The sequence below is a fragment of the Lynx canadensis genome, chromosome A2, assembly GCF_007474595.2.
Source record: "Lynx canadensis isolate LIC74 chromosome A2, mLynCan4.pri.v2, whole genome shotgun sequence".
In the NCBI taxonomy this organism is placed as follows: Eukaryota; Metazoa; Chordata; class Mammalia; order Carnivora; family Felidae; genus Lynx; species Lynx canadensis.
In genome coordinates this window covers 113,401,720-113,427,144 of record NC_044304.2, presented here as the reverse complement: position 1 = coordinate 113,427,144, position 25,425 = coordinate 113,401,720, and the positions used below count along the sequence as shown (strand labels likewise).

General features: G+C 35.9%; 1 protein-coding gene across 1 annotated transcript in view; it reads right to left on the bottom strand.

Moving 5' to 3' along the window:
- SP4 (Sp4 transcription factor) overlaps positions 1-25,425 on the bottom strand; it is an 82,563-nt gene that overhangs the window by 14,375 nt on the left and 42,763 nt on the right. Inside the window, exons 4-5 of the mRNA XM_030308070.1 lie at positions 20,010-20,238; positions 11,746-11,945 (exon numbers count right to left, since the gene is read on the bottom strand). Of these exons, the coding sequence (XP_030163930.1) occupies positions 11,746-11,945; positions 20,010-20,238 (429 nt within the window). The remainder of the gene's footprint in view (positions 1-11,745; positions 11,946-20,009; positions 20,239-25,425) is intronic.

Genomic DNA, 25,425 nt, shown 5'->3' with positions numbered 1-25,425 from the left:
TTTAATACATATGGTGCTATTCATATTATTTATTTCTTCTTGAGCAAGTATTGATCATTTGTGTCTTTTAAGAGTTGATCCACTTCACCTTAGTCATCTAATTCAGAGTGTAGAATTATTCATAGCATTCCTTTACTATTACATTGTCTGTAGGAGCTCTAATAATATCTCCCTTTTCCATTCCTGGCATTGATAAATTTTCTTGGCCAATCTGGCTAGACTTCTCAATTCTACCTTTTCAAAGAAAACTTAGCTTTGGTTTGAATGATCTTATTTTCTATTTTCAATTTTATTTGTCCTCTTTATTGCTTTGTAACTTCCTGTTTTGCGTTTGATTCATTTGTTTTCTAGCTCTTTAAGGTACAAGCTCATTCTATTTAAGAATTATTGACTTAAAACCTTTCTTTGTTACTAATAAAAGCATTCAATGCCATAAATTCCCTCCAAGCACTATTTTATCTACATCCCACAAATTTTGATATGTATTTTCATTCAACTGAAAATATTTTGTAGTATCCTTTGAGATATCCTCTTGACGCACAGGGTTAGTCAGAAATGTGTTGGTTAGTTTCCAAAATTTGGAGGTTTCCCAGATATTTTTGTTACTGACTTACAGTTTAATTCTATTATGATCTGAGAACATACTTTGTGTGATTTCTATTCTTTTAATTTGTTAAGGTGTATATCATGGCAAAGAACATAATTTATCTTCAAGAATGCTCCATGTACTCATATATAAAATATTCTGTTGCAATTGGCTAAAGTGTTCTATGAACGTCAGTTAGTGCAATTTGACTGATAATGTTCTATATCCTTTCTACTTTTCTGTCTACTTGTAACAATTACTAAGAAAAGAGTGTCAACTCTACAAGACTAATTGTGGATTGGTCTATGTTTCCTTTTAGTTCCATCAGTTCTTGCTTCATAGATTTTAGAGCTCTGTTGTTAAGTGCCTATTGTATTTAGAATTGTTATGCCTACGTGGAAAGTGAGCCATTCCATCATTAAGAAATGTCTTGTCATATCCAGTAATTTTCATTGTTTTATGAAGTCTATTTTGTCTGTATTATACATAATTATTGATTATATTTAAGTCTATCATTTTGGTATCTGTTTTCCATTTCTGTCCTGTTTTTCATTTTTGTTTTTCCCTTCTCTCCTTTCTTTTGGGTTATTTATTATTTAGCATTCTATTTTAATTTATTCTCCTTACCCCCCCCATCTCTGTATTTTTAGTAGCCGATAAAAGGGATTACAATATGCATATCTAACTTTTCATAACACATATACCAAGTTCTAGATTTTCACAGTAAAACAAAGAAGTTTCAACCATATAGACTCTTTACCCTCTCCACTTCACACTGTATTTACCACATATATTACATTCACATACAATGAAATATACCTGTATTAAGATTTTTATTTTAAACAAACATTTTTTAAAAATTTAAGCAGAGGAATAATAGTCTGCTGTATTTACCCAAGTATTTACCATTTATTTTGCTTTTTTTTTTTTTTAAATTAAATTTCTCTGGTATGATTTCCTTTCAGCCTAAAAAACTTTTAGCATTTTTTTTGAGTAGATAAATATCATAAATATTTAGCAGATAAAGATCATAAAATGTCATAAAACATGACAACAAATTCGTAGATTTTCTTCATCTGAAAATCCCTTTGTTTTGCCTTTCTTATTGAGGATACTTTCACTGGATATAAAATGCTGAGTTGGCAATTCTTTTCTTTTTCTGGCCTCCATATTCTCTGAAGAGAAATCATTCATTGTTCAAATTTCTGTTCTTCTGTATAATGTGTCATTTTTTCAGACTCCTTTCCAGATTTTTTCTTTACCTTTGATTTTTAGCAAATTGATTATCATGTATCTGGGCATGATTTCTTGTCAATTCCTGTTTGGAATTCAACGAGCATCTTAAATCTATAATTTACACCTAATAATGGCTGAAGTCTCAGTTCATTATTTTGTCAAAGATTTTTCTACATCACACTTTTCCTCTTCTCCTCCTGGAACTCCAATGACAACCAACTTTGTAAGTTCCACAAGTCCCTAAGACCTAGTTCATGTTTTTCCCCTCATCTTTTTTCTTTTCTGTTCTTTACACTGTATAATTTCTAGTGAACTATCTTCAACTTCAGTGACTCTTCTCTGTTATCTCTATTTGCTGTTGAGCACATATAATGAATTTTTAACTTTGCATAATGCATTTTTTTTCAGTTCCAAAATTACCATTTAGTTCTTTTTTATTTTTTTATTTTTTTTATTTTTTTTTTTAAACTAATTTTTTTTTTTTAATATTTATTTATTTTTGACAGAGAGAGAGAGACAGGGCATGAGTGGGGGAGGGGCAGAGAGAGGGAGACACAGAATCTGAAACAGGCTCCAGGCTCTGAGCTGTCAGCACAGAGCCCGACACGGGGCTCGAACTCACAGACTGTGAAATCGTGACCTGAGCCGAAGTCAGACGCTCAACCGACTGAGCCACCCAGGTGCCCCAATTTAGTTCTTTTTTAGAGTTTCAATTTTGCTTCTGAAAACTTCTGCCTTTCTTTTTATTTCAAACATGTCTACCTTTAGTCCACGAATGATGGTTATAATAGCTGCTTTAAAGTCATTGATAATTCTAACACGTGGATCATCTTGACACAGTCACAAAGTCAACTTTACTTGAGTCATAGTATGTTGAATAATTTTGGGTTGTATCCCAGACATTTTGGATATTACGTTGTGGTGACTTTGCATCCTGTTAAAGAATCCTCTGGGGAATGTTAAGTTTTTGTTTTAGTAGGCAACTGACCTATCTGGTTTCAGACTAGTTCTATCTTGCCCTCTTTACGGGTTCCCATATTAAATCATTTTCAAAGACTTTGTTATGTTTAGGTCTGCTCAGCACATTCTGGCAATCAGGTAGTGGTTTATAAGACAGTTCACTTCTTGAAGCATTTGCTATGGTTCTTTGGGTCTATTCTGTGCATGTGCAGCTCACGGGTGAGCCCAGAATTTATTGTGTTCCATACATGAAATTAGGGAATCACCTTTCACAGATCTCTCCAAAATTTCCCTCATACTTTCCAACTGATATCCCTTCTTCTTGGTTCCTCCTGCCAGAAAGCCAGAATTCTTGAGGCATCCTACACCATTCTGCACATACACAATAGTGCCAGGGCCTTCAGATTAAAATAGCAACGGAGTAAAATAATAATGACCCTCCTCATATTCAACAGAAACCAAGGGCCCCATTTCTGGGTTTCTTTGGCCAGAGATGGCAGGTATTTTCTCAGGTTTTCAGGTCTCTGCTGCCACTACTGCAGCACAACCTACAAATAGAGTTGGCCTCAGGGTAGAGAGGCCTCTCTTCTCAGTTCTCAGGATGGATGTACATGGTGTTTGCTATGTATTACAGCTATTCAGTGCCCACAGGGTCATTGCTAGGAGACAAAGGAGGAAAAATTCCTATGAAACTCACTTGTGTTATGCAATGCTATATAAGTTTTGATTTTATCAAATTTCTGCAGACTAGAATACAGATTATTAAGGAAGAAGATATATCTAGAAGAGAGCCAATCTGTCTTCTATAGAATTGTGTAGAAATATTGGACTCAAAATGGTGAGAGGGAAACATGGAACATAAAAGAGTAAATTGAAGTCTGTACATGGATCATTAATCCTACTATCAAAAAATTGGGTCAAAACATTTGATGATTTTTATCTACAGAAATGTGCCCCCACAAAACATAAATGACTCTTAAATATAGAGAACAAACAGCGGGTTGCTGGAGGGGTTGTAGGAGGGGGCAAATGATCTAAATGGGTAAAAAGGGCATCCTAAATTCATTGTTGCACCATATGCTAACTAACTTGGATGTAAATTAAACAATAAATTAAAAAAAAAAAAAAAAAGAAATGTTGCCCCACAGTACATTACAGTATTTTGGTAATTAGGTATCTTGCATTATAACACAGTATCCCTGCCCAGTTGCCTAAAATGAAAGCCACCAGTTCATAAAACTTCCTTAATCCTTCATTCCAACATAGTTACCAATCACCATCATCAACTTGAATAAAGGCCAAGGACCACTGGACAATTCAGGAAAGCCTATAACATGGGAAAAAGCAAGGTACAGACAAAAAAAAAAAAAAAAAATTACCTTGGAGGAAACATAAATATTAAAAAAAATACTTAGCTGGAAAACTCTGATTTTCAGCAAACTCCTGCATCCATACAATGAGAAGAGTATGCTATAAAAAAGAAACAGTAGAAAAGCACTCTTGGAAAAAAAAAAAAAAAATCAGAAGACATATCTGAGTATAAACTTAAGAAATCTCACAGGAAATTAAAAGGTAAAAAGCCAAAAAAAGCTGTAAGATGTTAAAAAAAAAAATCAATGTAGGGGCATCCCACTTAGACAAAGTAAGACTGAAAAAAGAATAGAGAATAAAAAAGGGAAAATGAGGGAAAAGGTGGAAAGGGGATGAAGGTGAACCCTGAGTGGAAAAGTCCAACAGGTCTGCACAATAAATGAAGAACTATGCAAACATACATAATTATGCAATTAAAAAAACAAAGATTAAAAGAGGCTCTTACAGTTAAAAAAACAAGACAAAACAAAAGAATGGGGGCATGTCAAAAAGGATAGAGGCAGCAATCTAAAACAACTTCCAACTGGCCAAAGATGGAACAATGTGAGCCAGAAAATAATGACAATATTGGATTATAATCCACAAAATAAAATAAATACTCATGAGTCCATGCTGGATTACAAATAAACAAATAATTGGGGAAGAAGGTATAAATCTTCCTTGTATAAGAATCAAAACTAAAAACTGGAGAAGCAAAAAAGGGAAATAAAAAATGGCCTTTAACACAATAAAGTAATTGCTGCAGGCAAGAAACAATGAGGAATACTAAAAGGGAAACAGGATTTTCTTTACAGAGAAACAGGATAATTGCATAGCCTTGAAGAATACGACCTTCCCCCTGCCCTACCCCTTCTCGAGAAATATTTACTCATTACAGTGGTTGTTTTACAGTACATCCAAAAATTCTTTGTCACTCTTCCCTCCAAGAGGTAGAGTTTACTTCACCGCCCCTTTAGTGTAGACCGGACTTAATAACTTGCTTCCAATAAACAGTGTGTGGAAAGAAGAAACAACTTCACAGTGGAGCTACCTGGCACACAATATCTTAACCAATTCACCAACAATAAGATACACGGACATCGTGTACTTCCTGATGCAATGTGATGAAGAAGGGCAATGATACCTGTGATATTCTTCCCAACAACATTTCATAACTTCACTCTAATCATGAGCAAATACCAGACAAACACAAATTGAGGGATATTCTACAAAATACCTAACTTTCAAAAGTGTCAAGGTGAGCCAAAAAAAAAAAAAAAAGTACATAAATAAAAAAAAGAGTAAGGAAATTTCAGATTACAGGAGACTCAACAGCCACGACAAATAAATAGAATGTGGTGTTATGGATTGAATCCTGGAACAGAAAAGGTATCATTTGTGGAAAAGTCTGTAATTTAATTACTAGTATTATACCAATATCAACTTCTTAGTTTTCATAAATTACAGGAATATGGAAGAGGTTAGCATTAGAGGAAGCTGGGTGAAAGGGATGTAAGAACTCTCTATGCTATCTTCACAACTTCTTCTGTAAAACTATTTCAAGGTAAAAATTACAAGTAAATAAGAAAACAAGCTTTTAAAAGCTAACAGGGGAAATTAGGTCACCCACAAAAAAGGAAGAGAAGAATAACAATGGACTTCAAATTAATAAAACAAATGCAAGAAAATGATAGAGCAGTGCCACTAATGTTTTAAGTATCATTTTCAACCTACAATTCTGTTATATCAGCCAAGCCATCTATTAACTGGGAAAGCAATATAAAGACATTTTCAGACAGGGGTCCAGGATGGCTCAGTCGGTTGAGGATCTGACTCTTGATTTTGGCTCAGATCACGATCTCTTGGTTGTGGGATCATGGCCCACGTTAGGCTCTGAGCTGAGCGTGCAACCTGTTTGAAATTCTCTTCCTCCCTATCCCTCCTCTGTTTGTGCGCACATGCGAGGTCTCTCTCAAAAACTTTTTTTTTTTTTAATGAAGAAAGACATTTTCAGACAAATTTACTTCCTAGAGCTTTACTGTAGGAAGCATTTCAGAATGTTTTCTGGCAATCAAGTAAACTAAGAAAAATGAAGAGAGGAGATCTTGAGAACACTGGATCAAAACCAATACAGCAGGGAAGAAAAGTCTCAAGATTATAGTGTGCAGCAGCCTTACAGAAGAATCTGACTGATTAGAAAGCTGGAACCTCCAAGTGAAAGGATAAATTGGACGGAATTAATACTATTTTTGAAAAGGCTAAATAACAAAAGGAGGTGATAAAGTTAGCCAATGCAAGGGTAAAAAAAGGAATTTAGGCACTTGAAGAAAAAAACAGGAAAAGATATATAATCAGACTCATCACATCACAGTCATAACATTATTATTTACTGGTTTTCTACTTTAAGAACTAAGCTACAAAAAAACGGAAACAGTGCTTATTTAAGAGAAAGTAAACATTTTAACATGAAGAAAAAGAGAAGAGAAATAGGTAAGAGAAGTTAAGAGGTGAATGCTAGTATCTCTAACACAGGGTAGTAAGGTCAAGAGACAGTGTCAGGCCGGCCCTCAGTTAAAAAAAAACCTGAATGTCAAAAGATGATGTAAAGTGAGGTAATTTCTTAACTCTTAATGTAAGAAGTCAAGAGACAGTGCCTAATATTGACAGATCAATAACAACATAAGCATATTATTTAGATATACAACAACCATCAGAAGAAGAATAAAAATGTAAGAATAGTTAACAAGACTAAATACAGTCCTCTCGGGGTTAGAACAGGGGATGTGGCAAAGATTCCCCTTAAATGTTTGTAAATGATGTATCTGATAAGGGGGTTAACATCCAAAATATATAAGGAACTCCTACAACTCAACACCAAAAAAAAAAACAAACCTTATTAATAAATGGGCAGAGAACCAGAAAAGACATTTTTCCAAAGAAGACATAGAGATGGACAACAGATAACATGAAAAGATGCTCAACATCACTAATTGTCAAGGAAATGCAAACCAAAACTCCAATGAGCTATCACCTCACAACTGTCAGAATGACTAATATCAAAAAGACAAAAAAATAATTGTTGATGAGAATGGAGGAAAAAGGGAACTGTTGGTGGGAATATAAATTGGTGTAAGCACTGTAAAAAATAATATGAAGGTTCCTTAACAAATTAAAATAGAAATACCATACAATTCAGTAACTGCACTTCTGGGAAGAAAAAGAACACTAATTTGAAAAGACATACACACTCCTATGCCAAGATCTGAAAGCAACCCAAGTGACCACTGATAAACAGACAAAGGATATGGTATATACTGACAACAGAATATTACTCAGCCATAAAATAAGAAAGAAATCCTGCCATTTATAAAAGATGGATGAAACTAGACGGTATTATGCTAAGTGAAGTAAGTCTGATCAAAGACAAAATACCGTATGATTTCACTTATGTGTGGAATCTAAAAAACGAAACAAATGAACAAGCAAAACAAAACAGAAACAGACTCATAAATCCAGACAGCAAACTGGCAGTTGCCCAAAGGGAATGAGATAGAGAGATGGGCTTAAATGAAGGGGATTAAAAGGTACAAACTTACAATTATAAAATAAAAAGTCACAGGGATGTAAAGTAAAGCACAGAGAATATAGTCATAATCTTATACAGTGACAGATGGTAACCACTTACTATGGTAAGCATTTCATAATGTATACAAGTGTCAAATCACTATGTTGTACACCTGAAACTAATGTGTCAACTATCCTTCAAATAAAGATAATTTTAAAAATAATCCCCTTAACATTGTAACCTCTTTTACAATTTAATTTTTTTTAAATATTTTTTGAAGTAAGCTCTATGCCAGGCATGGGGCTTGAACTCATGACCCTGAGATCAAGAGTCAAGTGCTCTGCCAACTGAGCCACCATGGTAACCCTATGACTTGATTTTTAAATACCATATACATGTGACATTTGGAAATTAAAAAGGGGTGCCTGGGTGGCTCACCCAGGTTAAGCATCTGACTTCACCTCAGGTAATGATCTCACGGTTTGTGAGTTCAAGCCCTGCATCATGCTCTGTGCTGACAGCTCAGAGCCTGGAGCTTGCTTTGGATTCTGGGTCTCCCTCTCTCTCTGCCCCTCTCCCACTCATAAATAATAATAAATGAATAAGCTTTAAAAAAAAATTCCCAAAAAAGCAAAAATAATTGGCACTATTTTCAGCAGTAAATAAAAATAACTCATATATTCATTTGTAGTAAGGTACTGAATTTCTACTTAGTGTAGTGGTTGCCCCTTAAGAAAAAAATAGTTCAACAATTTTGTGCATGATGTATTGAAGATGTTCGAAACACTGAAAGTAAGCTTAAAATACATTCAATTCTGATTATTCAGGCTAGTAGGTTACAATGGTATTAATAGTTAAAAAAAAAAAAAGAAAATATGCCTCCAAATCATTAGTAATTTGGTTTTGAAGTATATGTGTATTAAAGTCCTTGAATAAATTTGTTTTGTATATCTGTATGAATGTGGATATGTGAGACAAGACTTTAGAGACTCATTACTTCTCAAATAAAATGATGAAATCACAATGTGCAGTTCCAAATTCAAAGAAAGCGGCAATTTTTCTTGGCTTCTCTAACTTGTCCCACTGCTAATCCACAGCGGAAACATTGCATCCTGTCATACTGACATAAACGGCAGAGCACTTTTTTAAAACAGACATCAACACTATTATGGGATTAATCACACCATATTTGCCAATATCAATGGTGAGGTGGCACTATTAAAAGTCCTAATGCAGGAGCGCCTGGGTGGCTCAGCCGGTTAAGTGTCTGACTTTGGCTCAGGTCATGACCTCACTGTTTGTGGGTTTGAGCCCTACACTGGGCTCAGATTGTGTCTCCCCCTCTCTCTTGCCCCTCCCCTGCTCACATTCTGTCTCTGTCTCTCTCTCTCTCTCACAGAAATAAACATTAAAAAATGTTTTAAAAAATTAAAAAAAAAATCCTAATGCAATACCATATGGAAACCTTTTAAAACTTTTTTCAAACTATGCTAACTCAGGGACTCAGCCACTATTACTAAGATTCTGCCTACTAATTTATGTACATATCAAACTAAGTAACTTTATCACTTTTAAATTTAACTATTTTTTCTTCTCTGACACTATTTTCTAATCCATACAATGGAGCTAATTTCTATCTCAGTGTTACTGTTAGAATCAAATGAGACAATTTATTTCAAACATGTGATGTATGGTAGCTGATCAATACATGCCAATTCTATTTCCTCTTTTGTCCCACATGTACCTTGGTACAAGTTAAAGGTTAGTCTAATTTGAAAATTTATCCGAATTACTAATTTATTCAACAATTAAATACTGAAACCCAGATGTATACAGGCATTCTAAGTAGAGAGGGTGGTTGTTCTATGCAAAACTTAGAAAAAGAAGATGAAACTTACACGAAAACTTTAAAACCATTAGAAGAAAATATTTTTAAAAACTTTATGATCTTGGGATAGGAGAGGATTTCATTAAAAATAAAAAAAGGAGGGGTGCCTGGGTGGCTCAGTTGGTTAAGTGTCCGACTCTTGATTTCAGCTCAGGTCATGATCTATCTCCCGGTTCATGCGATTGAACCCCATGTCTACCTCTGCGCTGGCAGCATGGAGCCTGCTTGGGATTTGCTCTTTCCACCCCTCTTCCGCTTATGCGCATGCTCCTTCTCGCTCCCTCCCTCTCAAAATAAATAAACGTTTAAAAAAAATAAGAAAAACAAAGGACAAAAGAAAAAACATATTTGACTAAAAAATGTAAAACTTCCATGTGACAAAAAATAGCAAGAAGTTCAAATACTAGCAATATAGGGGGAAATTACAACACATAAATCAGTAAGAAAAATAACCCAAAAGAAAAGTGAGCAAGGAAATAATCAACAGAAAGTGAAATATAAATGATCAATCAACAAGAAAAGATGCTTAATCTCATGGATAACCAGGAAAACTGCTACTTAAAAAAATAAGGAAACCAGGGACACTTGGGTGCTTGGTCGGTTAAGTGTACGACATCGGCTCAGGTCACGATCTCACGGTTCGTGGGTTCAAGCCCCGCGTCAGGCTCTGTGCTGACAGCTCAGAGCCTGGAGCCTGCTTTGGATTCTGTGTCTCCCTCTCTCTCTACCTCTCCCCTGCTCGTGCTCTGTCTCTCTCTCTCTCTGTCTCACTCAAAATTAAAAAAAATAAATAAATAAAATAAGGAAACCATTTTAGATATACAAAAATTTTCTTTTTTTTAAAGCAATAAGCATGTTTTTATTTATTTATTTTTTAAAGTACGCTTCACAGCCAACATGGGGCTTGAACTCACAATCCTGAGATAAAGAGTCACATGCTCTACCAAGTAAGCCAGCCAGATGCCACAAACTGACAAAAATTTTCAAAAGTCAACACCAGTCAGTACTGGTGAACACACAGCAAAGTGGAAACTCTCAGTCACTGCTAGTGAAATAGAAATGGTTACCAGCCACTTTAGAGATTCTTTAGCACTTATTTAGCAAAACACATTAAATTCTCTGTGATCCAAAAATTCTATTTGGCACACATGTTCACTGTTCACAGTAGCAAAGTTCATGATAGTAAAAAAAACTAATGATAATTTAAGCAGCACAAGGAATGGATAAACAGTATGGCAGTCATATAACAAAATACTACATAGCAAACATGTATACATACATTTGTATGTACACATATGAACTTGGATAGATCTCAAGACATAATGATAAATGAAATTATGATACTGTATCATTTATGTGAAATTTCACAACACACAAAACGGTATTTTACATACACATGCATGAATAATATATGTAAGAGTATTAAAACTGTACTAGAAACCTACATTTTAAATGCATGGGGGCTGTTGTCTTTGAGAGGACAAAGACGATGTCAACTTTGTAGGATTTGTTTTATTAAAAAATAACAAATATAACATCAACAGCTGTCAATTCTGAGAGGCGTATATTTGTTATATTATTCTTGATACTTTAGTCAATTTTCTAAATTGTTAAAAAACCAAAAACTAATAAAGGTCACCAGTAAGATCATAATTCAACTCTCTTCACCTATGTAAATACTGACGAAAAATAATATATGTGAATTCAACATGCTAAGAATACAACAGGTTAAGTAAACGGAATATATTCCTTGTTATGTAATTACTCTAATAAACCTCACAAAAAGTGGAATAAAACGTATCCTGGAAATGAGGTAACGATTTTGATTTTTTTTTTTTTTTAACGTTTATTTTTGAGACAGAGAGAGACAGAGCATGTATGGGGGAGGGTCAGAGAGAGAGTGAGACACAGAATCCAAAGCAGGCTCCAGGCTCTGAGCTGTCAGCACAGAGCCCGACGTGGGGCTCAAACTCACAGACTGTGAGATCATGACCTGAGCTGAAGTCGGACGCTTAACCGACTGAGCCACTCAAGCGTCCCATGAATTTTGATCTTAAAGAACTTTCATAAAATCAGTAAAGTGAATTGTCTTTCATTTGCATATTTCCAATTTTCATCTAAGCATTAAAAACATACAAACCCTGCAATAAACCAACTAACCTGTATGGGTTCTTCTATGTCTCTGGAGTTCATCACTCCTTGTGAATCTTTTGCCACAAAACATCCAGTTGCATACAAAAGGTCTTTCTCCAGTATGCCAGCGAAGATGTGCTCGTAGGTGAGATGTTTTGCCATAAACTTTTCCACATCCTTCAATATGACAGATATGCTGTTTCTTTTTTCCTGGTTCATTACTGCCTCTAACAAAAACAAAAAACAAACATTAATTATACTCTTAGACACCAAGCTTATAATTACAGAAAAACAAAAGGGAATCAACGTTCTTTTAAAAATTTTTTTTTTTCAACGTTTATTTATTTTTGGGACAGAGAGAGACAGAGCATGAGCGGGGGAGGGGCAGAGAGAGAGGGAGACACAGAATTGGAAACAGGCTCCAGGCTCCGAGCCATCAGCCCAGAGCCTGACGCGGGGCTCGAACTCCCGGACCGCGAGATCGTGACCTGGCTGAAGTCGGACGCTTAACCGACTGCGCCACCCAGGCGCCCCATGGGGAATCAACGTTCTTAAATGATACACTTCTGAATGGTTTTTTAAAATCATGCCACAACTGTAGTTAAAAATCAGAAAAATTCTAATCAAAAAAGGGTTATGTATGAAACTCAAAACTGTTATGAAAAAATGTTAACCTCAGAGAGTTCGTGTTCTACCACGGACTTCATGTTCTTTCCCTAACAGCCTCTTCCCTTTGGAAAAAATCTCTAAGCTTTTCAAGACACTTGAAAATTCTTCTCAAATACCAAAAAAATGGTAATCTCCATTTAAAAGTGTACGGTTCAGAGTTTCACTCCCAGCAGGAAAGAAAGCATGAAGAGCTCCATTGGCCTAGTCCCTAGTGAAACCAGTGAAAAGTATGAAAACAAAACAAATAATATGTGCAGTTCCTGGAAATGGCTCTATGAACATATAGCAAATAAATAAATACTCAAGAAAATTAAGAGTTGGTAAGAAGAGTGAGAGCCTGTGCTATTTGAACCAAGACCCAACCCTCTCTCCCAATTTCCTATCACTTCCCTTGACACATAAACACTGCAGATTGGCGCAGCCAAGAACAGCGTTCCCTTTTCACACCTCCTAGTTTGAGCTTATCTCCCTAGGAAGGGGCAAGAGGTCAGCATTTCTTATTCCACCCCCAGTTACCTGCTGCTGAGGCTGTTTCAGGCAAGTGTGACTGACAGGTAGGGAACTCTCTTCTACCCAAACCCAACTCCTGAGACCTTGGCTCTACCTTGGACAGGGCACAGTGAAAACACTGCAGTGCACCTTTGACTCAGCTCCTTTGTAGTGCATACATCAGAACTTCCAAGCCAGCAGAGGCAAGTCAAGAAAGCCTGAGGCCATTGCTGCTGCCCTGCCACCACGCATTTAGCTCTCAGAGCAGGGATGCCACTCAGAAAGAAATATGCCACTCTCCCAACCCTATGTTCAGGAGCCATGACAAAGAGATGTTGGCTAGAGACAGCACAGCATATAACAGAATTCCAAATCTCTTCCCAAGGAACTGAATTCATTTGCAAACAAAGTGTGGAAAAACTTCAGCGTATGGGTGCTCTTAAAATCAGTGGAGGCGGTTGCAAAATGAAGTTGGGAGGGGACTAATAGATACAATGGAGAAACAGGCAAAACTATGCTCACTAGGCTGACTGAAAGAAGGGAGGGATGAGGCAGCTGGGAGTAGCCCTACAGAGTCCTAAATCTCAAAGCGCAGGCCTGTTGATCTAGTCCTTTAAAAAAAAAAAATCTGATTGGATCACTTTGTAGAGCAATATACATTTCAGGGCTTTGAAAACAATAGAGCAATCAGTGGACAATTAGTGGAGGTTAACAACTGGGTGTGGTTAGGGACAGGACATTAAAGATCTCTGCCCAAACCACTGTCCTCCAGGGTCACTGTAAGCATACCGAATTTTGCATCCACTGAGGAGCAACATACTTCATGGCGACAGTGAGCAACATGCTTCATGGCGAGTTAAGGGAAGTTCACCAAAATAATCCAGCCAGTCACTAAATAAGCAAGCAAACAACAATAAACCAGGGGTGGGGGGATGGGGGTGGGCAGTACTAAGAGTTGCTACAATGTATTATCTAAACCATCCAGCTTCCAACAAAAAATCTAAGACATGCCAAAAATAAAACAGAGGAATATGACCCTTCACTAAAAAAAAAAAAAAAAAAAAAAAAAAAAAAGCAGGCAAGTGAAACTGGGAGAGCAGATTTAACAAGACTTCAAAGTAGCCATTCATAAATATGTTTAAAGAACTAAAGGACACCATGATTAAAGAAGCAAGAAGATATAATGACAATGTCACATCAAATAGAGAATATCAATGAAGAGTTACAAATGGTTAAAAAAAACTACCAAGAGGAAATTGTGGAAATGAGAAGTACAACTGAAATGAAAAATTCACTAGAGGGACTCAAAAAAGGGAAGGAATAGTAAAATTAAAGATAGATCAATAGAGACGATGTAACTTAAAAAGAGACAAGAAAAAGAACAAAGGAAAATGAACAGAGTGTCTGAGAAATGTGGGACATCCAAGTATCGGTGAGGGAAGGAGGAGGAGGGAGAGGAGAGAGAGAAAAAGTGCCACAGAAAAAATATTCAAAGAAATAATGACTGCAAACTTAATTAATTTACTCAAAAACATGAATCTACACATGCAATAAGCTCAACAAACTCCAAGCAGGCTAACTGCACAGATCCACAAGTAGACATCTTACGTACTAAAAAATCCTGAAACCCAAAGACAGGACAAAATCCCGAAAGCGGCAAGGGAAAAATAACTCCTCACTTACAAGGGAACTGCAGTAAGAATAAGAACTTGCTTCTCAGCAGAACAATGGAGCTTAGAAGGCAGGGTGAAAACATATTCAAAGTATTCAAAGAAAACAACTCAAACAAGACTCTATCTAGCAAAACTACCTTTCAGAAATGAAACAAAGATATTCCTGGGTACACAAACACAGAGAATTTGTTTTGAGCAGACCTGCTTTGCAAGAAATAGTAAAGGAAGATCTTCAGGTTGAATCAACTGGATGTAGAAAGTAATTACACAATTAAGATGCACACAAACAAGCAAGAGATCACCAGCAAAGGTAATTATGTAATTACAAAGGACAGTGTAAGTGCGTATTGCTTGTCTTACCTGATTTGAAAAGTAACTTTAAAAACACTACGTGTAAAATGTATTGTTAAAGGCCATAACATTACAGAAATGTAATATATTTAATATATTTGCCATTAACAGCACAAAGCAGGGACGTGGGAGCAAAACTCGACTGGGCTAAGAAAATGATGCCAGAAAGGAACTCAAATATCCAGAACAAACAGAGAACTACTGATAAAGTTAACATAGCAAAAGTTATATATGCTTGCTCATCTTCTCTCAATTTCTTTACGAGACATTATATAAAGTAATAATTATCATAATGTATTATTGGGTTTGTAACACAGATGGATAATATATATAATAACATCACAAAAAGAAGTAAGCTATAAAGAGAGAACATTTCCATAATTCACTGGAATTAAGTTACTATAAATCTTAAATTGATAATGATCAATATGTATATGATGAGGCCCAGAGCAAGTACTATGGAAATAACTCAAAATAATATAAGTGAAAAAATTATTAACAAAATTAAAGTGCTATAGGGATGGCTGTGTGGCTAAGTTGGTTAAGCATCTGACTTCGGCTCAGGTCATGATCTCCCAATTTGGGAGTCTGAACAGCTCAGAGCCTGGAGCCTGCTTTGGATTCTGTGTCTCCCTCTCTCTCTGCCCCTTCCCCACACATTGCTCTGTCTCTTTGTCAAAAATAATTAAACAACAAAAAAATTTTTTTTTAATAAGTAAAAAAATAAAGTGCTATATATTATATTCGCTTAATGAAAAAGAGAGTAACAAAAGAGGAAAAAAGACATGACACACACAAAAACAAGCAAACTGAAAGACAAATTCAACCATATTAATAACATCAAATGCAAATGGATTACACAATCCATTCAAAAGACAGATTTTGTCACAGTGAATTAAAGAAAAAACAAAAAAACACTAAGATCCAAACTACATGCTGTCTACAGGTGACATAGGTCACAAAGACTGAAAGTTACAGGGAGATTAAAGTAAAAAAGATGGAAAAAGATATGCAAACAACCACCACAAGAAAGCTGGAGTGGCTGTACTAATAATACCAGACAAAATAAACTTTAAAAACAAATGTTATTGAAGACAAAGGGGGAAATTTTATAGGGCTAAATGGGTCAATCCATCAGGAACATATAACAATTATAAACATACGTGCACTTAGAGTAACAAGAGAACACCTAAACAGATGAAGTAAACTGACAGAAATGAAGGGAGAAAGAGACAATTCAACAGTAACAGTTGGAGATGTCAATACTCTATTTGCAATGATATTTTCATAAAACAATTAAGCAGAAGAGCAACAAGGAAAGAGAACACTTGATAAACTTGACCTAACAAATATCCATAAAACACTCCACTAAACAGCAGCAAAACATACACTCTTCTCAAGTGAACATGTAATGTTCTCCAAGATAAATCATATGGCTAGGCCATGAAACAAACCTCAACAGAAGACAGAAATAATGCAAAGTATGTTTTCTGACCACAATGACATAAAACTAGAAATTACAGCAGGAAATTGGAAAATTCACAAATACCTAGAAATTAAATAATACACTCCTAAACAACCAGTGGGTCAAAGAAGAAATCGAAAGGGAAAGCAGGAAAAAGCCTGAGATGAATGAAGATACAACATAACCAAATTTAAGGGATACATGTAAAGCAATGCTTAGAGAGAATTTTTTAATTTTAGAATTTATTTATTGGACAGAAAGAGAGTACACACATGTGCACAAGCTCACGTGAGCAGGGGAGGGGTGGAGAAAGAGGGAGAGAGAGAATCCCAAGCAGGCTCCACCCTCTGAGTGCAGAGCCCAACTCTGGGCTTGATCTCCTTAACTCCAAGATCTTGACCTGAGCCAAAATCCAGAGTCAGACACTTAACTGACCTGAGCCACATAGGCACCCCAGAGAGAACTTTTTAGCTGTAAATGCCGACATCAAAAAATATCTTAAATCAATAACCTAACCTTCCATCTTAAGACAACGGAAAAAGCAAATTAAATCTAAAATAAAGCAAACAGAAGGAAGGAAATAATAAAAAATAGAGCAGGAACTAATGAAATAAAGAATACGAAAACAACAGGGAAAAAAAAAATCAATGAAACCAAAAGCTGATGTGACTTGACTTTTGAAAAGGTCAACAAAATTGAACAAGCCTTAAGGCAGACTGACCAAGAAAAAAAGAGAAGACTCAAATTACTAGAATCTGAAACGAAAGAGGACATCATTACCAACCTTACAGAAATAAAAAGGATTATACAAGAATACCAAGAATAACTGTATGCCAATTACTTAAATAACTTAGATGAGATGGACAAATTCCCAAAAAGACATTAAGTACCAAAAAGTGATTCAAGAACAATCAATCAGAAAAACCCTTAAAAGTAAACAGATAAATTAGATGAATTAGTAGTCAAAAAATACCCATAAGAAAAATACCCACAAGCCTAGGACTTAGTTTCACTGATAAATTCTACAAAACAGCTAAAGAATTATTCTTCACAAACAGTTCTTCACAAACTTTTTAAAAAATAAACTGGAGGAAACACTTCCCAAATCATTCTATGAGCCCAATATTATCCTTTCCAAAAGTAGACAAAGACATTACAAAAAACTACAGACCAATATCTCTCACGAACACAGATGCAGAACTTAACAAAATACTAGCAAACTAAATATAAATGTGCATGTGTGTGTGTGTGTATAAAATTACATACCATGACTAAGTTGGGTTTATTCCACAAATGCAAAAGTACTTTAACATCTGACAATCAATTAATACCAACAGAAAAAAGATAGAAACTACATGATCATCTCAACAGATACACAAAAGCATGTGAAAAATCCAACGTCCTTTCATGACAAAAACAAAATGAAGTAGGGATAGAAGGGAGCTTGCTTAATTAAAGGCATATAGGAGAAAGCTCAGAGCTAGCAACATACTTAATGGTGTAACACTTAAGATCAGGAACAAAACAAAGATGTCCACTTTTGCTACTTCTATTCAACATTATACTGTAGATTCTGGATGGAACAATTAGGTTAGAAAAAGAAATAAAAGTCATCAAGACTGGAAAGAATGAAGGAAAACTATCTCTTTTTGCAGATTACATGATCTTACATATAGAAAAACCCTAATGAATCCACTAAAAAAAAAACTATTAGAACTAATAAAAAGAGTTCAGTAAGGTTACAGATACAAGATTAATATACAAAAATTAATTGTGTTTGTATACACTTGCAATGAACAATAAAGAAAAAGATCCATTTATAATAGCATCAAAAAGAACAAAATACTTAGGAATAAATTTAACAAAGAAGTACAAAACTTATACTCTGAAAACTACAAAATAGTGTCAAAAGAAATCAGAGAAGATCTCAAACAAACTGACAAGCTGATTGATTCTAAAATTCACGTGGAATTGCAAGTGTCTCTGTACAATCAAAACAATACTGAAAAAGAGTAACAAAGAGAACACATAGTGCCCGATTTCAAAAGTTCAGAGAAGGACCAAGTAATCAAGACTGTGTGGTAGAGGCATAAAGACATATAGTTCATTGGAATAAAACCAACAGTCTAGAAATAAACCTATTTGGCTTATATGGCCAACTGATTTTTGACAAGGGTGACAAGACCATTCAATGAATGGGGAGGGGAGAGTCTTCAACAAATGGTGTTGGATGGATCCTTACCTCACACCATACACAAAAACTAACCCCAAAACCGATCAAAGACCTAAATATAAGAGCAAAAACTATAAAACACTCACAAGAAAATGAGGAATCTCTGTGACCTCAGATGTGGCAATGGATTCTTAGACAGGACACCAAAAGCAGAAGCAACCAAACACAAGGCTGAATTTCATCAAAATTAAAAACTTAGGTGTTTCAAAGGACACTATCAAGAAAGTGAAAAGACAACTCTCAGACTGGGAAAAAAATATTTGCAAATCATGTATCTGATAAGGGACTTGTATCTAGAATACATAAAGCTATTACAATTTAACTTAAAAAATCTAATTTAAAATAGGCAAAAGATCTTAATAGACATTTCTCCAAATAAGACACACAAATGGCCAATAAACACATGAAAACACACCTGACTAATGAAGTCATCAGGAAAAAGCAAATTAAAACCATACTGAAATACCATTTCACACACACAAGGAAATCTATAATCAAAAAGCCAAATTATAACAAGTGTTGGCAACGAACTGGAACCCTCATACACTGCTGGTGGGAACGTAAAATGGCACAGTTACTTTGGAAAATAGTCTGGCAGTTCCTCAAGTGGCTAGACTTAGAGTTACTACATGGAGCATTAATTCCACTCCTTGTCCACTCCTTGTCCATTTCAAGAGAACTAAAAACCTATGCCACACAAAAATTTGTATAAAAGTGTTTATAGCAGCATAGGAGCCAACTGGTGGAAAAATTCCAAGTGTCCACCAAAAGATAAATGGGTAAGTAAAATACTGTGTATCCATACAATGAAACGTTCATTTGTTCATTAAAAAGAATGAGGTACTAATATGTGCTAGAATATAGATAAACCTTGAAAACGTTATGCTACGTAAATGAAACCAATCAAAAGACCACATATTGTATGATTCCATTTATATGCATGTCCAGAATTGCAGAAAGACAGAAATTTGTTCAATGGCTGCCTTGAGTTGGGAAGAAAGGGGGCCGAGGGGGTTGAGGGCTAAAGAAGTCAGGGTTTCTTTTGCAGGGTATCAAAATGTCCTAAAATTGTGATGATGGATGCACAACTTTGTGAATATACTAAAAACCAATGAAATGTACACTTTGAGTGAAACTGTACAGTATATGAATTTTACATCCATAAAATTAAAATTTTTGCATAACAAATGAAACAAGAAAGCCACTAAAAAAAAGCAGAAGGCAGAAGGTGCAGGACCGCTAAAACTCCATTCCTAAACTAGCTCAATTTAATCCCTGTAATAACAATATTGTATCTCAACTTCTGGGCTACAGAGCCAGTGACATTCTAGTGATCCAAGGACCCGGCCAATGGCTTGGTTTACCTATTTTACGCCTTCCAGAGAGATAAAGTTGGTAACAGAGCATTTACCTTCCTTCTCCTTCCCTACAATTAGGACAGGAACAGGCAACTCTTCGAAGCCTCTTGCCAGGCTGCACCTCTTGATCAGAAGCTTGCTGGCCTTGCTGCAAATGCACTTGTGTGAGTTGGTCAGGACTAACAGCACCTATCGTTGCGTTAGCAATTCCTCCAACTGCTACAGTTACAGGAGCTATCGTGGCTTGTTGGACCTTTACTCCATCTTGTCCTTGCTGCTGACCTAAAAATTGGGGGTGAGGGGGAAAGAGTATTATAATGTTTTCTATTTCTAAAGAAAGGATAAAAAAAAATTCCATGTGGACATTTAAAAACTACCATATTTGTTTTAATAATCTGTGTAAAATACAACAGCAAAGGGGTTAATGATTTGTATTATGCAAACCCTCCTAAAATACAATATTCTTATTAAGTAGTTCAGGCTGCCTCTCTGTCTGGTTGGTGGGACTACACATAAATCATTTAACCCTCTCATGGCTTTAATTTCCTCATCTGTAAAAATGAAGACAACAATACTTGCCACCTACCTACCTCACCAAAGTGCTGTGAGGATTCATGAGACATTATTTGAAAAGCACTCTGAGATCCTCAGATGAAGGATGCTGTATCCATTTCCACAGTAAACAACGTATCTCATTCACTCCAAGAAAATACAGGAGTAAAAAGTAACTAAACTAATGATTAAGTTTTATAGATATTTCTCATTCCTAGATACTTTAGGTTAAGCAAACATTTCTTTACTAAGGAAATCTTTTTTTATTATACACACTGAGTTACGTAGTTTTTTAAAGTGTAAAACCACCCATGATTATTACAGACTATCACTATAATCATAAAATAGACATTTAGGACATTACTACTTTATTCACTCACGTAGCTCAGACTTCACCTCTCAGGTTAGTACATATACCAACTTGACTTCTTCACTTAGGGAAAACTATGATAAATAATACATAATAGGACACAAAAATATCTCCTGTGAAATGCACAGGAGTATGCCTTATAATCATCCTTTCTCTCAACACAGTTCTTTCTCCACATCAGTTTTGGAAGGGCAGCTAAGAAACACCTATTTATAAAGGAATGTTCCCACCTGTGAGAGTTGATGTAAGAATTAAACAAGTTAAATTTTTATAAACTCCTTACCACAGGGCCTGCCACAGAGTTCATTATTGGTTATTTGTTATTATTTGTTAGCTATTATTACTGCTACGAGCGTCCATTGAGTTGGGTGGCAACACCAGAATAAAATATGGTAGCAGAAATAAACACAAGAGAATTGGGTATAAAATAAAGGGTTTATTTCAAAGCTGCATATGTAGTACTTTAAACATTCAGAGCTATCAAGAAAAGATAATAAAAATCAGCAAGTGAAAACTAAACCTCTAATTCTCCTAGCCAAAGTCAATCTCATTCTCCTCTGTGTATTCAAAGCACTCTGAAACCTTTGGTGCAGCATCAATATTTGTAATACAAATAAAAAAATATGTATTTTGTCATTGTTTTAGTAAGGATACATATTTTAGTTTTCCTCCTAACATTTAAATTTTTGATCATCTTTGAATTAACATGGTGTGATAGGTAAAACAGTGCAAGTAAAATCCAAAGTTCTGAATTCATGTCCCATTTGGTGACCGTGCACTTGGATACCCTCAAGTTATCTCACCTCTAATAATGCTGACCTCCCTTAAATTCCTGTCCCTTATCTACTTCAGAGAGTTCTTTCTGACAATCCTAAAGGGTAAAGACTGTAAACTATAAAACAATACGTACATGTAAAGTATAACTATTATGTCTCTGTGTGTCTTTTGAGTACTTAAAAGTTGTACATATTCAGTAAAACCAGATTCCTTACGGATGCCCAAGGCGAAGTAAACTTTTCAAACTACTTGTGTATCTAGAGTCACAGTGATACACATACTCCCTGTTTACTGCAAAATAAATGCACTTATAGAAACAGGAATTCTACCTGAACCAGCACTATACAAAATCTTTATAGCTTGGTCCCTATGGAGTGTGGGTATTTTAATGTGGTAAGTATTCTTTACATTCCTTAAGTCATGAGATATTTCTGGCCATAATTTTTGCAGCTATTGCTCATACAACACTTGGTCATGCCTTTCAAGTTGCAAAGGTATTAGATGCAATGGTAATGCATGTCTTTCATTATGTCAAAGAAGTGCTAGGAATCCCCTGATCACTGGCTGCTCATTTTCCTCAGTTCCTTTGATCATTTCCTCGATAGACTCCTCAAGTCTCCACATTATGGGCATTTATCTGCTCAATGCCTACACAACTTGCCAAGTTAGTCCAATGAATAATACCAAATACCTGAATTTATAGATTTAAGTCTGACCAACTCTCTTGACTTCTTCACCTAGATGTCCTAGATCATTCAAGTTCAACATAGTTCAGTATTACTTTTCTTTCATTTCCACTGCTGCCAGTCAAGTATAAGCCACTGAACTCCTTACCAAGGCTTCCAAGGCCCTGCTCAAGTTTAAACCCACCCTGTCAGACCTCACCAATTATTATTAGTCTCTCCCCTCTCACTCTGCCTCTGACACAGTAACCTTTCTTTCTAGCCCTCAAACAAATCAAGCTCATTCCCTTCTTACGGCCACTGCATATACTCTCTCGTCTGAATGGAAATGCCGTGCCACCTAAATCTTTGCACAGCTGACTCCTTAGTAATATTCTAAGTTCAAAACTCTCCTCTTTAGAAATACCATTCCTGACCACATCATCTAAAACGGTACCTTTTAGTCCATTTCTGTATCATCACCAAGTTTTGTCTTACCTGGTTTAAATTATCTTATCCTTTTTAACTTTTTTCTATCTTTGCCTCCTCATTTCTGAATGTTAAGTGCTATGAGAAAAAGGATCTTGCCTGTCAAGTTCACTGCTGTTTCCAGCCCATGGAACACCACCCAACACATAGTAGCCACTCAGGAACAAAAGCTTAATAAAGGAATTTTTAAAAATTAATTCATCTTCAAAACTGCTCCTACTAATGTTTCTGTTTTGATAAGTGCTAATTACTACCCTCCTTATTACTACACTCAAAACAGTAAAACGTCAACTTTTAGGCTACTTCTCCTTTACCATTACATCCATGTGATAGCTAAGTTAAAAAGTGCATAAAAGGGTGACAGCTCTTGGATTCATCTTATCTTTCTATTACCAGAACCATAATCTCGGTCCAGATCCTTGTTACTTTGTGCCTCTACCAGCCTAAATGGGACCCACATCTCCTACCTCATCCTTCAAACTGCTTCCAGAAATTTAAAAATGCTCACTAACTTTCAGTCATTCACCATCGGCCAAAGTCTGGCATTCAAAGGACTCCACCACAAAGACTTAACTCCTGGCTCACAGACTTCCTCTTCGTAGCCAAATCCAATGTGAATTTTCCCACTGAGCAATACATGATTACCCTGCCTCATGTGACACAATCAACCACTCTTTCCTTCTTAAAACTTGACTGAAGAAGCTACCTAATTTCCTACATTCTGAGAAACCCCTTCTTCTTTGTTAGCTATTACCAGCATTTAAATCTAAGCTTCTGTCACGTTTTTATTTTTAAAAGATTTTATTTTCAGGCGCCTGAGTGGTTCAATCAATTAAGCTTCCAAATCCAGCTCAGGTCATGGTCTCGTGGTTCATGGGTTCAAGGCCCGTGTCAGGCTCTCTGCTGTCAGCACAGAGCCCGCTTTGGATATTCTGTCCCTCTCTCTCTCTGCCCCTTCCTCCTTCCCCCTTTCTCTAAAAAATAAATAAGGATATTTAAAATTTTTGAAAAAGAAAAAGAAAAAAGAAAATAAAAGATTTTATTTTTAAGTAATCTCTGCACCCAGTGTGGGACTCAAACTCACAACCTCAAGATCAAGAGTGACATGCTCCACCGAATGAGCAAGCCAGGTGCCCCTGTGTCACATTTTTAAAAGATTTATCCACATTGGTTACCTTTACTCCTTTCCCATTCTTTCCTCAAACTACTAAAATTCCATGTTGAACCCACCACTCTACTAAAATCATGACAGAACTAACAACTTCTTCATTCATAAACCCAAAGATACTCTTCTTTTTGATCCTGTTTCATGTCTCTGGAGCACCTGAAGCTGCTAATCCTACACACTGCTTGAAATCCTACACGCCTGTGCTTCATTGGTAGTACTCCCACTGGTGTTCCTCCTACTTCTCTCACCATCTCCATGCTGATATCTTTCTTAGGCCACTTTCTGGTTTTCCGTCGTTTCTTCTAACTCCCTCCTTGGGTTATCTCATCCGCTTTCGTCAATTTTACTTCTATTTTAAGCTGAGGTCTCTCAAATCTGTATCTTTGGCTTAAATATCTCTCAAGTGTCAGACTCTTATTGTCATCTGCCAGGGAACATGGCCAACAGCTGTCTTGCAGGCGATGTGTCCAAGAATCATACAGGTTACCCTCCTCTCCTAAACTAGCTCCTTCTCATTGCCCAAACTGAAAACTTGGAAGTCGTTCTTAACTCTCCTCCATCTCCTCCATCCCCACAACAGTAGCTATCATTTTATGCTTATTTACTGGACATCTTACAACTATTACTTCACATACTCCTCACATCCCAATGGACTGAATACTACTGTCCCAATTTTAAGCTAAGAAGACTGAAGTTCTGAGAGGTACATAAAACACCCAAGATCACAAAACAGCTAAGTGACAGAGCTGGGATTTGAATCCAAGTTTAGCTAACTCTAAAAGCTATTCTCCTTCCACTGTATTACTTACATTGACCAGTAGTCTTGTTGAGTATACCTTTTCAAGTATCTCAGATTTGTCCATTTTCTCCATCCCTATTGCCTATACAATAGCACAGGTCCTTATCACCATTATGCCAGTTTTGCCCTTTCCAATCCCATACCGCATATACAAATGGGTTCCCGAAAAGTCTATGAGTCTTCAATGAATTCACAATACAGTCAACATTTCTTGGCACAGTACATAATCTAGTTTTCGCTTACTTTTATAGCTTCATCTCAGTACTCTTCCTCCATTCCCATTCGCAACACCAGCTACATTGAACTCCTACTTCTTCAAATGTTCCATTCTTGATTATCTCTGGGTGTTTTTACTAACCCCCATCCCAAATCTCCATCTTTGTTGATCTTGGAAAAGCTGATTCATCTTACAGAACTCAATTCATGTGTCATTACCTTTGGGAAGTCTTCCTGCTAAGCGTCTTTCTGAATCTAGGTCAGATACCTCTTCCTTCTTTTCACATAATATTCTGTGCATAATAATCTTGTTATATCCGCAGACAAATTATATGGTGAATGCAGATACTATAAATGCTTATTTGTTTTATCTTTCTAAAGGATCATATATTATGGTCTCTGAGAAGCTAAATACACCTCTCTTTGTTTTCCATTC